The sequence below is a fragment of the Thalassophryne amazonica genome, chromosome 18 (assembly GCF_902500255.1).
Source record: "Thalassophryne amazonica chromosome 18, fThaAma1.1, whole genome shotgun sequence".
Lineage (NCBI taxonomy): Eukaryota > Metazoa > Chordata > Actinopteri > Batrachoidiformes > Batrachoididae > Thalassophryne > Thalassophryne amazonica.
In genome coordinates this window covers 52,547,649-52,561,970 of record NC_047120.1, presented here as the reverse complement: position 1 = coordinate 52,561,970, position 14,322 = coordinate 52,547,649, and the positions used below count along the sequence as shown (strand labels likewise).

At 43.8% G+C, this 14,322-nt stretch overlaps 1 protein-coding gene across 1 annotated transcript in view; it reads right to left on the bottom strand.

The window, feature by feature from the left end:
* The window catches only part of LOC117531265 (integrin alpha-M-like), a 54,785-nt gene that overhangs the window by 24,196 nt on the left and 16,267 nt on the right, over window positions 1-14,322 (bottom strand). The window contains exons 6-8 of the mRNA XM_034194288.1: window positions 6,517-6,644; window positions 6,221-6,366; window positions 2,639-2,789 (exon numbers count right to left, since the gene is read on the bottom strand). Coding sequence (XP_034050179.1) covers window positions 2,639-2,789; window positions 6,221-6,366; window positions 6,517-6,644 — 425 coding nt within the window. The remainder of the gene's footprint in view (window positions 1-2,638; window positions 2,790-6,220; window positions 6,367-6,516; window positions 6,645-14,322) is intronic.

Below are 14,322 nucleotides of genomic sequence, written 5' to 3'. Positions count from 1 at the left end.
ACAGTCACGATTACTCGACCTTGTCTCTGTGACGCTCTGACTCACTAGGACATGAGGATATGGCACTGGGGTACTGTGGTGAGGTCAAATCTGCCCATATGCCTACATGGTAGGCAGTGTACTGATCTAATTGGAGTGTTGGATCATTGTCGGGAATTGAATTGTCATATTAAGATTGGCCTGCACGTAATAATCAATATTAATCAATGCTTATCATTCATCCAATCAATCAATTTTTGCAAATTAATGCGTCACAATGTCCACCAAACTGCTGATGGTGTGTATGCCTAATTCTCAAACCCAAGTCCTGCCCCGCAGCCTTTTCAAGTGGGCATCTGTTTTAAGTCATGGACCATGCCATGTTTCCACGGTTGGGATGGTTGGACTGGTCAATAATCATTTTGTGACGTTTGGATTTCAGGCATATGCAAAACATTACTGCAGAGCATGCTTAATTTGTGCAAATCATAACTCGCCGGGTAATGAGAGACCAAAATGAGGAAAATTTCCAACCCTTCAATACCCGTTTCAAATGATCCATATGGATTTTATTGAATTGAACCAATGTGAAGGGAAAAATTATTGCCTAGTATTGATTGATGCATATAGCAAATGGGTAGAGGTGTTCCCCGTTAAGCATGCAGATACTCTGACAGTTGCAAAGATACTTTATAGAGACATAATTCCAAAACATGGGATACCTGAAACAATGTACAGTGATAATGGTACACATTTTGTAAATAAATTCATCCAACATTTGACAGAACATCTGAAAATAAATTCCAAGAACACCATATCTACTGTGAAGCATGGGGGTGGAAACATATGCTTTGGGGCTGTTTTTCTGCAAAGGGGAGAGGTCGACTGATCCATGTTAAGGGAAGAATGAACGGGGCCATGTATCGTGAGATTTTAAGCCAAAACCTCCTTCCATCAGTGAGAGCATTGACGATGCAACGTGGCTAGGTCTTCCAGCATGACAATGATCCCAAACACACCACTCGGGCAATGAAGTAGTGGCTCCGTAAAAAGCATTTCAAGGTCTTGGAGTGGCCAAGCCAGTCTCCAGACCTCAACCCCATAGAAAATTTGTTGAAGGAGTTGAAAGTCCGTGTTGCCCAGCGACAGCCCCAAAACATCACTGCTCTCGAGGAGATCTGCATGGAGGAATGGGCCAAAATACCAGCTACAATGTGTGCAAACATGGTGAAGACTTACAGGAAATGTTTGATCTCTGTCATTGCCAACAAAGATTATGTTACAAAGTATTGAGTTGAACTTTTGTTATTGACCAAATACTTATTTTCCACTATAATTTACAAATAAATTCTTTAAAAATTCTACAATGTGATTTACTGGATTTTTTTTTCTCATCTTGTCTCTCACATTTGAAGTGTACCTATGTTGAAAATTACAGACCTCTCTCATCTTTCTAAGTAGGAGAACTTGCATAATCAGGGACTGACTAAATACTTTTTACCCACTGTATGTAAGTAGTCAGTGATTGAACAGTGAAAATGTACAAATGGTGTAAGTATACCTTATTTTATGTATCAAACCCTGTATCATGCCCTGATGCATCTGTATCACACCCTGATACAGATACATCAGGGTGTGATACATAAGCAGACATTCATAAGATATTTATCACATATTACAACAAAAAAAGAACAATAATCATACACATGAATCATGTTAAAGGAATAACACAGGTAAATCATGTGAATATGTAAATTATAGAATGTTCTTATATCTCTCTATAAAGACATGAGTGTCCTCTTCACTGATGTCTCACAACTTCAGTAAGAGACTCAAGTTGAAGAATTCTCCCTGCTTGGGAGGCTAAAACTCTCTCACCTTGATTAGACATCTTGGTTGAATGAAATGATCTGGATCTTGTATCAGGATCCTGAACTTGTCACCAGGGTAACACAAAATGGGGGTGTGTCATTTGTGGGGCTGAGAAATGGGGGCTCCCGATTGGATGAAAAGCGGGGCGATACAAAGCCTGGTATTTTCAATGTCTTTTTTTTTTTTTTTTGTATCATGCTGTTTTAAGATTTTTATTGCCCTGATTTTATTGCCACAGTTTCCAGGACAGTAAAATTGATAGGAAAAGTATGATTTATCAGCCCTATTTTTTTCTTGTATCTCATGAGGGCTGGTTTACTAGTATAGGGCAGATTTTTGTTGTAATATGTAATAATGGCTGATATGTATATCACAAGTTTCCATCAACTAAATTTTTGGTATTTTCATCATTTTCTGACATTTTTTATTTACAAAACAGTTAACTGAATAATCAAGAAAGCAGTCGGCAGAAGAATAAGTCATAATATTAACATTAGCTGCAGCCCTAGATGCAGTATTGTGATGATTAAATACTATAAATTGCACTCGATTTTAAGCTGCGTTTACACATAACCAAGACGAGTTACGAATGTCATTTTGGGTACACTGGGTACAAGTGCATTGGCAATGTTAAAAAAAAAAAAAAAAGATTGCAACTGTGCTAGATAGGGCTCACTGTCCCATGAATTGCTGTTTTTTCATGTGTAATTATTCTAAGATCACATCTTTACTGGAAATATTCTGCACACTGGGATTGATTTCATTCATTACTTGTGGGGGATCTTACCCCAATAGCAAATCGAGCAATGTTGTGACTGTTAGCAAGAGATGCTGCATTTTCCAAGTCCCATCTGTCAGTCGATGCTCCATCAGTAATGACTATCAGCACCTTCTTTGCGTTTGGTCTGGAACCTCTAGATTGTATGAATATATTGTTCCTGTTGAAAGAAGAGTTTGAATTTAGCAAAGAAATTATCATGTGCAAATCTTAAATACTTTTAAATGGATTAATTGCTCTGTCTGACTGTCTATCTATCTACAGGTCTCGAAATAGTACATGCATGTGCTAATTTGTGCACGTATTGTTCGAGCGGTGCACGTAATTTTATACTGCACTTGCACTGGTGCAAGTAAATTTATCCAAGTTTTATCAACTATAAGCACCAGTAGAATGAACCAATAAAGGAATAAATAAGGAAAACAATTTCCAGTGTGTTGTCTTCGTCTTCCCTGCATTTGATGACTCTCACACATGGAGCGAGTTGCTGTGACGATTCGTTCGCGCGCGTACGTGAAAAAAAAAAAAAAATGTCTGCCGCTGCTACAGCTCTTCCTTCAACCTCTGTCAAACCACACCGGACCTGCTTCAAGTTGCTTCCTGTGGCGTCATGATGATGCAGAAATATCTGCGTCAGGTGCACGCAACAGGGGGCAGAGAGGAAGTGAGAATGCAGCCTGTAGGTTTTCTGCACAGAGAAATCAAAGTGCACAGTTTGGCTGCAGACAGACTGTGCACTCTGACTTCTCTTCTAATTTATATTTGTTCTTGTGCTGAGCTGCAGGTTTGCGCTCTGAGTTCTGCTATAGTTTATCTTTCCTCCTTTGACTGCAAGATGCGTGCACGTGTGTGCGAGAATGAACCATTGAGTAAATGTGGAGATGTCTGGAGTTATAGTTGATGTGGACATGTCCTGTGTCTGGCAATCAGGATGTGAGCAGGACTTATGTCCTTTTTTTAACACTGATGAGAGAGTTTGAGGGGAGAACAAGGAACTAATTGCCTGCAACCAGACAGTTTTTTTTCTTTCTTTTAATTGTTCACATGTGCGCGCGTGAACGAATCGTCCGTGAGTGGACTGGAGATGTCTGGACTTTTTACTGCATGTGGACATGTCCTGTCTCTGGCAGTCAGTCTGTGAACAGGGCGTTTATGGATTTTATTTAAACACTTTTGTGAGAGAAGAAGAGCGAGGAGCAGCAGCTGCAATCAGCATTTTTTTTTTCTGTGCTCTTTTTTGAGCGTGTAGTTTTACTGCATTGTGTACATGGTATAAAAATAATCCTGCGTGATTTATACTTCCGGAACAATGGAACGCAGCAGGAATCAGAAATTGGCGTCGGGTAACGTCTTGTGAGGGTGTGGCTTCCAGTCACATCGAGTACTGTCCTGTTGCTCTGACTTGTGCTGAAACCACTTACAGTAATTTCTGCATTGAACACAGTACGCAAACAAAAATTAAACATGTTTAATTTTTGGCGTCCAATTTGCTTCATCCTTTGCGTCCGTCATGCTGTTGTGGCATCAAGCTGCATGTCTCGGCACTGAGTTGCTTCCACGTGGCGTCGTTATGACGACACATGATGCAACTGGAAGCAGCCCCGGTGTGAAAGGAGCTTTATGGGCCCAGAGAGGAAGAGTCTGACACATCAGAGTAGGATTTTTAAGGTTGATAGAAGACTGACTTTTACTAGCACCAGTGCAAGTAGGTTAAAAAAATGTATTTCGACCCCTGACATATATATATATATATATATACTCAACAAAAATATAAACGTAACACTTTTGGTTTTGCTCCCATTTTGTATGAGATGAACTCAAAGATCTAAAACTTTTTCCACATACACAATATCACCATTTCCCTCAAATATTGTTCACAAACCAGTCTAAATCTGTGATAGTGAGCACTTCTCCTTTGCTGAGATAATCCATCCCACCTCACAGGTGTGCCATATCAAGATGCTGATTAGACACCATGATTAGTGCACAGGTGTGCCTTAGACTGCCCACAATAAAAGGCCACTCTTTTGGTGCAGTTTTGTTTTATTGGGGGGGGATACCAGTCAGTATCTGGTGTGACCACCATTTGCCTCATGCAGTGCAACACATCTCCTTCCCATAGAGTTGATCAGGTTGTCAATTGTGGCCTGTGGAATGTTGGTCCACTCCTCTTCAATGGCTGTGCGAAGTTGCTGGATATTGGCAGGAACTGGTACACGCTGTCGTATACGCCGGTCCAGAGCATCCCAAACATGCTCATTGGGTGACATGTCCGGTGAGTATGCCAGCCATGCAAGAACTGGGACATTTTCAGCTTCCAAGAATTGTGTACAGACCCTTGCAACATGGGGCCGTGCATTATCCTGCTGCAACATGAGGTGATGTTCTTGGATGTATGGCACAACAATGGGCCTCAGGATCTCGTCACGGTATCTCTGTGCATTCAAAATGCCATCAATAAAATGCACCTATGTTCTTCGTCCATAACAGACGCCTGCCCATACCATAACCCCACCGCCACCATGGGCCACTCGATCCACAACATTGACATCAGAAAACCGCTCACCCACACGACGCCACACACGCTGTCTGCCATCTGCCCTGGACAGTGTGAACCAGGATTCATCCCTGAAGAGAACACCTCTCCAAAGTGCCAAACGCCAGCGAATGTGAGCATTTGCCCACTCAAGTCGGTTACGACAATGAACTGGAGTCAGGTCGAGATCCCGATGAGGACGACGAGCATGCAGATGAGCTTCCCTGAGACGGTTTCTGACAGTTTGTGCAGAAATTCTTTGGTTATGCAAACCGATTGTTTCAGCAGCTGTCCGAGTGGCTGGTCTCAGACGATCTTGGAGGTGAACATGCTGGATGTGGAGGTCCTGGGCTGGTGTGGTTACATGTGGTCTGCGGTTGTGAGGCTGGTTGGATGTACTGCCAAATTCTCTGAAACACCTTTGGAGGCAGCTTATGGTAGAGAAATGAACTTTCAATACACGAGCAACAGCTCTGGTTTTCATTCCTGCTGTCAGCATGCCAATTGCACGCTCCCTCAAATCTTGCGACATCTGTGGCATTGTGCTGTGTGATAAAACTGCACCTTTCAGAGTGGACTTTTATTGTGGGCAGTCTAAGGCACACCTGTGCACTAATCATGGTGTCTAATCAGCATCTTGATATGGCACACCTGTGAGGTGGGATGGATTATCTCAGCAAAGGAGAAGTGCTCACTATCACAGATTTAGACTGGTTTGTGAACAATATTTGAGGGAAATGGTGATATTGTGTATGTTGAAAAAGTTTTAGATCTTTGAGTTCATCTCATACAAAATGGTAGCAAAACCAAAAGTGATGCATTTATATATATATATATATATATATATATATATATATATATATATATATATATATATATATATATATATTGTGGGATTTCTAGAGGAATAACATATGTAATCTATGTTTCCACCTTATTCAAACGGCCAACATCTGATGCAGTCAACTCAGTATGCAATTGGCTGAGTGCTAAACTATCCAAATCTATTTAACAGTATTAATGAAGTAATACATTAATGCTACTACAGTACTTACACAACGTGTTTGATGCCTGCAGCTGTGTTAGTCATCGTTCCATGTTGTTTTATTTGATCAATCAAAGCTTCCCATGGGCGAGACACATCAAAAGTATTGAAGTAGTAATGTGTCTCAGACGTTGAAGCAAACTGGATGATGGCAAACTGCAAAAAGATAAGTGTTTAATTGTGCAATATAAAAAGGAAACGGTCTTGAGAAAAATTAAGATTAATCACATTAATTTCATTGCAATGCATTGTAAATAATTTTCCTGAATAATGTATTACTGAGATATGAATATACATAAATCCTACCTTTGTGCCTTTTCCCACAAAGGGCTTGATCATATTTTTCACAAAAGTTTTCATAATTCTGAAGTCTGTTGAACTGATGCTGCCTGAGCCATCCAACAGAAATGCGATGTCTGCTAGGATTTGACATTCTGTCAAAAGTATATATATAAACATTAGAATTAAAATAATCTACTACAGGTTCCTTTCAGCCAACAGTGCATTGTTTCACACATTTTTTTTGTCTCTCAAACTATTTAACTATTAAATAGCATGCTTCATGTGAGCGCTGTATGCTGAATGTTGAGTATGTGATCTAACATTATACTATGAGACTAGTATTTATGAAGCCAACTCACACAGAATCTGTACATTATTACCCACAGTATTCCACCGTCCATACATTTGAAGCATCCTTACTGGGAAGGAGGTGAGGTCATACGACCCTGTGTGGTCAAGATTTAAAATGGCTTTTTTTGCTTTCAGTAAAGGATTATTAATTCCCAGTCAGATGTGCAGAACACATTTACATACAGTCAACAAAAATATAAACGCAACACTTTTGGTTTTGCTCCCATTTTGTGTGAGATGAACTCAAAGATCTAAAACTTTTTCCACATACACAATATCACCATTTCCCTCAAATATTGTTCACAAACCAGTCTAAATCTGATAGTGAGCACTTCTCCTTTGCTGAGATAATCCATCCCACCTCACAGGTGTGCCATACCAAGATGCTGATTAGACACCATGATTAGTGTACAGGTGTGCCTTAGACTGTCCACAATAAAAGGCCACTCTGAAAGGTGCAGTTTTGTTTTACTGGCGGGGGGATACCAGTCAGTATCTGGTCACAACAGTATGGTAGAGTGAATGCAATACCGCCTCTGCTGCGCCGATTCTCCGGCCAATCTCATGCTCCATTGTCCCCTCACTCGTGAACAAGACTCCGAGGTACTTGAACTCCTTCACTTGGGGCAAGGCCGTATTCCCTACCCGGAGTAGGCATTCCATCTGTTTCCTGCTGAGAACCATGGCCTCACATTTAGAGGTGCTGATCCTCATCCCAGCCACTTCACACTCGGCTGCGAACCACTCCAGTGAGTCTTGGAGGTCACCGGCCGATGAAGCCAACAGGACCACATCATCTGCAAAAAGCAGTGATGAGACCCTGAGCCCACCAAACTGGAAGCCCTCCTCCCCCCGACTATGCCTCGATATCCTGTCCATGCATACCACAAACAGGATTGGTGACAAGGCGCAGGCCTGGCGGAGGCCAGTCTCCACCGGAAATGAGTACGACTTACTGCCGAGCACCCAAACACAGCTCTCGCTTTGTGAGTACAGAGATTGGATGGCCCTGAGAAGGGACCCCCTCACTCCGTACTCCCGCAGCACCTCCCACAGTATCTCCCGGGGTACCCGATCATACACCTTCACCAAGTCCACAAAACACACGTAGACTGGGTGGGCATACTCCCAGGCACCCTCCAGGATCCTTGTGAAAGTAAAGAGCTGGTCGGTTGTTCCACGATCAGGATTGAACCAGCATTGTTCCTCTTCAATCAGAGGCTCGACTATCGGCTGAACCCTCCTTTCCAGCACCCTGGAGTAGACTTTACCAGGGAGGCTGAGTAGTGTGATGCCCCTGTAATTGGCACACCATGAAAAAATGAGGCAGAGGAAACGTGACCCGGCCCGGAGGAAGCCTGGAGCCCTCATCTGGAGCCAGGCCTGGATGTTTTGCCCGTCAGCGAGCGCCTGGTGGCTGGGCTTGCCATGGAGCCCAGTCGGGCACAGCCCAAAAAAGCAACATGGACTTTCCATCTCCACCCTGTGGGCTCACCACCTGCAGGGGGAACCGCAGGTGTCGGGTGCGCTGTCCTTTGGTGGCAGTGAAAGTTGAGGGCTTCGATGGACCAGACCCGGGCAGCAGGGACTAGCTCTGGGAGTGTGGAACATCACTTCGCTGTGGGGGAAGGAGCCGGAGCTTGTGTGGGAGGTGGAGCGATACCAGTTAGATTTGGTGGGTCTCGCCTCCACGCACAGTCTAGGCTGCGGGACCACTCTCCAGCACTGCTCTAAGTATCATAAATACAAACATACAAGGCCAATGTAGAAAACTGTCACCACGTAGCACAGTGATTCTGCCCCGATACTACAGTACAGTTTTCAGTGCACAGACTGGCAGGTTTTCAGAGAGTCCTCTACAGATGAGGGAGAGGTGGACCTAGAGCAAGGGTGGGCAACTTGTTCCAGAAAGGGCCAAGAGGGTGCAGGTTTTCTTTGCAGCCACTGACTCCACCAGGTGATTTCACTAATTAATATCACTTTGAGCAGATAGAATCAGTTAATCAGTGAAATCACCTGGTGGAGTCAGTGGCTGCAAAGAAAACCTGCACCCTCTTGGCCCTTTCTGGAACAAGTTGCCCACCCATGACCTAGAGGAATATACATCTGCTGTCCACAATTCATCTCTAAATGTGTTAATGATGTTACCACCACAAAGACACTAGCCATCTACCCGGACCAGAAACCCTGGCTGATGAAAGCCAGGGTCACAGCATTCAAGTCGGGTGATGCACCAGCAGTCAGAGTGGTCAGAAAAGAGATGAACGCAGGTGTTAAGATGCCAAAGCCACAGATGATGAGAAGATCCAGGGCCAAAGACCCTTGCAGCATGCACCATGTTTATGATGAAGTGGTATAGAGGAGGATTTTCCTAAAAAGAAGACCTGAAACTTTAGCTACAAATTCCCAGAAGGTACATCTGAGATGCAAGCCTGGATTTGATCTGTTTTGGTGAAAGAAAATCCTTCTCTGCTTTACTCCACTATGAAGCTAAGAGTAGTGATGCAAAATGCAAAGCTTGCACTGTGCACAATTTCTCCAATCACAGCCACATAAGCCCATAACTTCTCCTGGGTTGTCTGGGTGTCTTGGTGGCTTTCCTCACTCTTCTACTTCTTGCACAGTCACTCAGTTTTTGAGAACTGTTGACTCCATGCAGATTTACCATAATGTGCCATACTGTTTGTATTTCTTTGTAATTAATGTAAATAAAGTCCAAGACACATTCAGTGGCAACTTTACTATCAGAGAGCCTCGTCCAAAACTACCACAAAAGACTCCAGGCTGTCGTTGATGTTAAAGGGGAAATACACAGTATTAAGAACAGGGGTATGTAAACTTTGGATCCGGGTCATTTGGGTAGTTCTCTTGTCATTTTGATTTAAAAAGAGGAGTTGTTTGACAATAAATGGCTTCACCCAACCAACAACCCTCCAGGGTTTTCTTGTATCCCATAATCCCTTGCATGCCAGAGAGTCGCTGCAGTCAAAACAACATAGAGAATCCACATGATGACAATTGTAAAAGAATATTATACTACAAAAAGGTAATTTTTTTTATGCTTTTCATGACATTAATAAGAGACTGCATGCATGATACCCTGAAAACTTGCTAAAACAGTTAACGAATAATCCGTGTCTGCTACGTTTATTCTGCGTGGAATTTAATAAACAGAAACTGAATTTCAGACATATTATATATACGAGGTCTGTTAGAAAGTATCCGACCTTTTTAAATTTTTCAAAAACTCGATGGATTTGAATCACGTGTGCTTGCATGAGCCAACCTTGATCCTTCGTGCACATGACTGAATTTTTCACGCCTGTCGATTGCATCATTTGCTTGTAAGCAGCCTTTGTTTGAGGATGGGTGTAGTCTCTCTTCGTTTTTTCTTTGCAAGGAAATGGAGGAACGACTGGAGCAGTGCGACTGCATCAAATTTTGCCAGAAACTGGGCGACAGCCAGGTGGAAACCATTCGGATTATTCAGACGGCTTTCGGTGACGATGCTATGGGCATCACACAGATTAAGGAGTAGTTAACCGGTTTAAAGACGGCCGCACAATGGTGGAGAGTGTGCCGCGCTCCGGGCGGCCATCAACATGCTGAAATGACCAGATCATTTACAAAGTGAACGCTGTGGTGATGTGGGACCGTCGTGTGACTATCCGAGAAATTGCGGAAGAGGTGGACATCAGCACTTTTTCGGCACATTCCACTGTGACAGAAGATTTTGCCATGAAAAGAGTGGCGGCGAAATTCGTGCCGATGGCTTGGGCACAAAGCTGATGGCGGAACAAAAGCACCACCGTGTTGAAGCCTCACAGGACATTTTGTGACATGCTCACCTCTTCCGCAGTTTCTCAGATAGTCACACGACTGAAAAGTCACCGAAAGCCGTCTGAATCTTCCGAATGGTATGTATGTGTGTATATGTGTGTGTGTGTGTGTGTGTGTATGTATGTATGAACGAGGTCTGTCAATAAAGTAACGGTCCTTTTTATTTTTTTCAAAAACTATATGGATTTCATTCATATGTTTTTACGTCAGACATGCTCGAACCCTCGTGCGCATGCGTGAGTTTTTCCACGCCTGTCGGTTACGTCATTCGCCTGTGATCACGCCTTGGGAAGGAGTGGTCCCGCCCTCTCGTCGGATTTTCATTGTCTGGAAATGGCGGAATGAAAAGGACTTTTTTTCCATCAGAATGTTTTCAGAAGCTGTTAGAAACTGGCACCTGGAAACCATTTGAAAAATTTATCTGGCTTTCGGTGAAAATTTTGCGGGCTTCACAGAGAATAAGGACTGTTACTGTCGCTTTAAGGATGGTCGGCGCGCCGCGCTCCGAGCTGCGATGACGACGCACAAACCACTGGATAATTTCTAAACGGATGGCTCTGTGGATGCGAGACCGTCGTGTGCTCTTTCTCTGGTTATCACAAGAGCTAGACATCAGCCATTTTCCGGCAGATTTCACTTTTAACAAGAGATTTTGTCATGGAAAGCCGCGCGGAGGCTTTGTGCGTAACAACCGATTCGCTGTGGAAGCGAGACAAAGGAACACCTCCGTTTCAGAGGCTCAGAGGACAAGTTTGGACATGCCCAGCTCTCCACAATTTCTCTGATACTTACTGGACTGGTAAGCATTGAAAGCCAAGATAGGCATGTCCAAACTTGTCCTCTGAGACTCCGAAATGGAGGTGTTCCTTTGTCTCGCTTCCACAGCGAATCGGTCGTTACGCACAAAGCCTCTGCGCGGCTTTCCATGACAAAATCTCTTGTTAAAAGTGAAATCTGCCGGAAAATGGCTGATGTCCAGCTCTTGTGATAACCAGAGAAAGAGCACACGACGGTCTTGTATCCACAGAGCCATCCGTTTAGAAATTATCCAGTGGTTTGTGCGTCGTCATCGCAGCTCGGAGCACGGCGCGCCGACCGTCCTTAAAGCAGTCCTTAAAGCGACAGTAACAGTCCTTATTCTCTGTGAAGTCCGCAAAATTTTTTATATATACGAGGTCTGTGAGAAAAGTATCCGACCTTATTATTTTTTTAAAAAACCATATGGATTTGAATCACGTGTGATTACATCAGTCAAGCTTGAACCCTCGTGGGCATGCAAGAGTTTTTTTCACACCTGTCGGTGACATCATTCGCCTGTGAGCACGCCTTGTGGAAGGAGTGGTCCAGCCCCCTCTTCGGAATTCCTTTGTCTGAGAAGTTGCTGAGAGACTGGCGCTGTGCTTGATCAAAATTTTTTCAAAAACTGTGAGGCACATCTGAGTGGACACCATTCGAGAAATTCAGCTGGTTTTCGGTGAAAATTTTAACGGCTGATGAGAGATTTTGGATTGTTTCTATCGCTGTAAGGACTTCCCAAGGAGCGGGACGTCGCGCAGCGCTCCGAGGCAACGTCGTCATCCTGTTTCAAGCTGAAAGCCTCCAAATGTAAGCCCCTGTTGACCCAGGACGTCGTGAGAGAACAGAGAACTTTCAGAAGAGGTCGGAATCAGCAGTTTATCTGGACATTCCACTGTTAAAGGAGATTTTTTTAAGGAAAGACGTGCGGACGAATTGGTGTGTCGGTTCGCAGCCGGCGCCGCGCGCCGCCACAGGAAAAACACCTCCGTTGGAAGCCTTAAGGACAAGTTGGAACATGCCCTGCTGTTAAACAATTTCTCAGATACTCACTCAACTGAAAGCCACCAAAAGCCGCCTGGATTTTACAAATGGTTATCAACACGGAGGTGTTTTTCCTGTGGCGGGCGCACCACAGGAAAAACACCTTTCAACAGAAGCTACTGCCTATATTACTGCCTATATAGATTTTGTGGTGCTGTCTACTGCCTCTACTGGTGGTTGGCTCTCACTGCGGTATTGTATCACTTCCTGTTCCGGAGCACAGCGGTGTTTTGCTGTATCTTTTAGCTGTTTAATCTGTGTAGTTAGATTGATCTAGATAACTAGATAACGATTTGTTTCACAGTGTAATCTTCACGTGCCTTAACTAAAGCACTCCCTCTGCTGAATCACCTCTAAATTATTTACACATTATTCACTTTGTGTGTTTTTAGGAATCCGCTAGCTTAGCGCAGCTACTAGCTCTTAGGGTTTAGCATGGCGGCTTCTCCTGTCTCTCCCGCACTTTTCTGCTCTGGGTGTGAAATGTTTAGTTATTCCTCGGCCTCCTTTAGCAGTAATGGTACTTGTAACAAGTGTAGCTTATTCGTAGCTTTGGAGGCCAGGCTGGGCGAATTGGAGACTCGGCTCCGCACCTTGGAAAATCCTACAGCTAGCCAGGCCCCTGTAGTTGGTGCGGACCAAGGTAGCTTAGCCGCCATTAGCTGCCCTCCAGCGGATCCCGAGCAGCCGGGAAAGCAGGCCGGCTGGGTGACTGTGAGGAGGAAGCATAGTTCTAAACAGAAGCCCTCTGTACACCACCAACCCGTTCACATCTCTGTTTTTCCCCACTCGGCGGGTGTGTGGCGACACACCCGCCGAGTAACAAACTCTGGTTATTGGCGACTCTGTTTTGAGAAATGTGAAGTTAGCGACACCAGCAACCATAGTCAATTGTCTTACGGGGGCCAGAGCAGGTGACATTGAAGGAAATTTGAAACTGCTGGCTAAGGCTAAGCGTAAATTTGTTAAGATTGTAATTCACGTCGGCAGTATTGACACCCGTTTACGCCAATCGGAGGTCACTAAAACTAATATTGAATCGGTGTGTAACTTTGCAAAAACAATGTCGGACTCTGTAGTTTTCTCTGGGCCCCTCCCCAATCGGACCGAGAGTGACATGTTTAGCCGCATGTCCTCCCTGAATTGCTGTCTGTCTGAGTGGTGTCCAAAAAATGAGGTGGGCTTCATAGATAATTGGCAAAGCTTCTGGGGAAAACCTGGTCTTGTTAGGAGAGATGGCATCCATCCCACTTTGGATGGAGCAGCTCTCATTCCTAGAAATCTGGCCAATTTTATTAAACCCTCCAAACTGTGACTACCCAGGTTTGGGACCAGGAAGCAGAGTTGTAGTCTTACACACCTCTCTGCAGCTTCTCTCCCCCTGCCATCCCCCCAATACCCCATCCCCGTAGAGACGGTGTCTGCTCCCAGACCACCAACAACCAGTAAAAATCTATTTAAGCATAAAAATTCAAAAAGAAAAAATAATATAGCACCTTCAACTGCACCACAGACGAAAACAGTTAAATGTGGTTTATTAAACATTAGGTCTCTCTCTTCTAAGTCCCTGCTAGTAAATGATATAATAATTGATCAACATATTGATTTATTCTGCCTTACAGAAACCTGGTTACAGCAGGATGAATATGATAGTTTAAATGAGTCAACACCCCTGAGTCACACTAACTGTCAGAATGCTCGTAGCACGGGCCGAGGGGGAGGATTAACAGCAATCTTCCACTCCAGCTTACTAATTAATCAAAAACCCAGACAGAGCTTTAATTCATTTGAAAGCTTGAC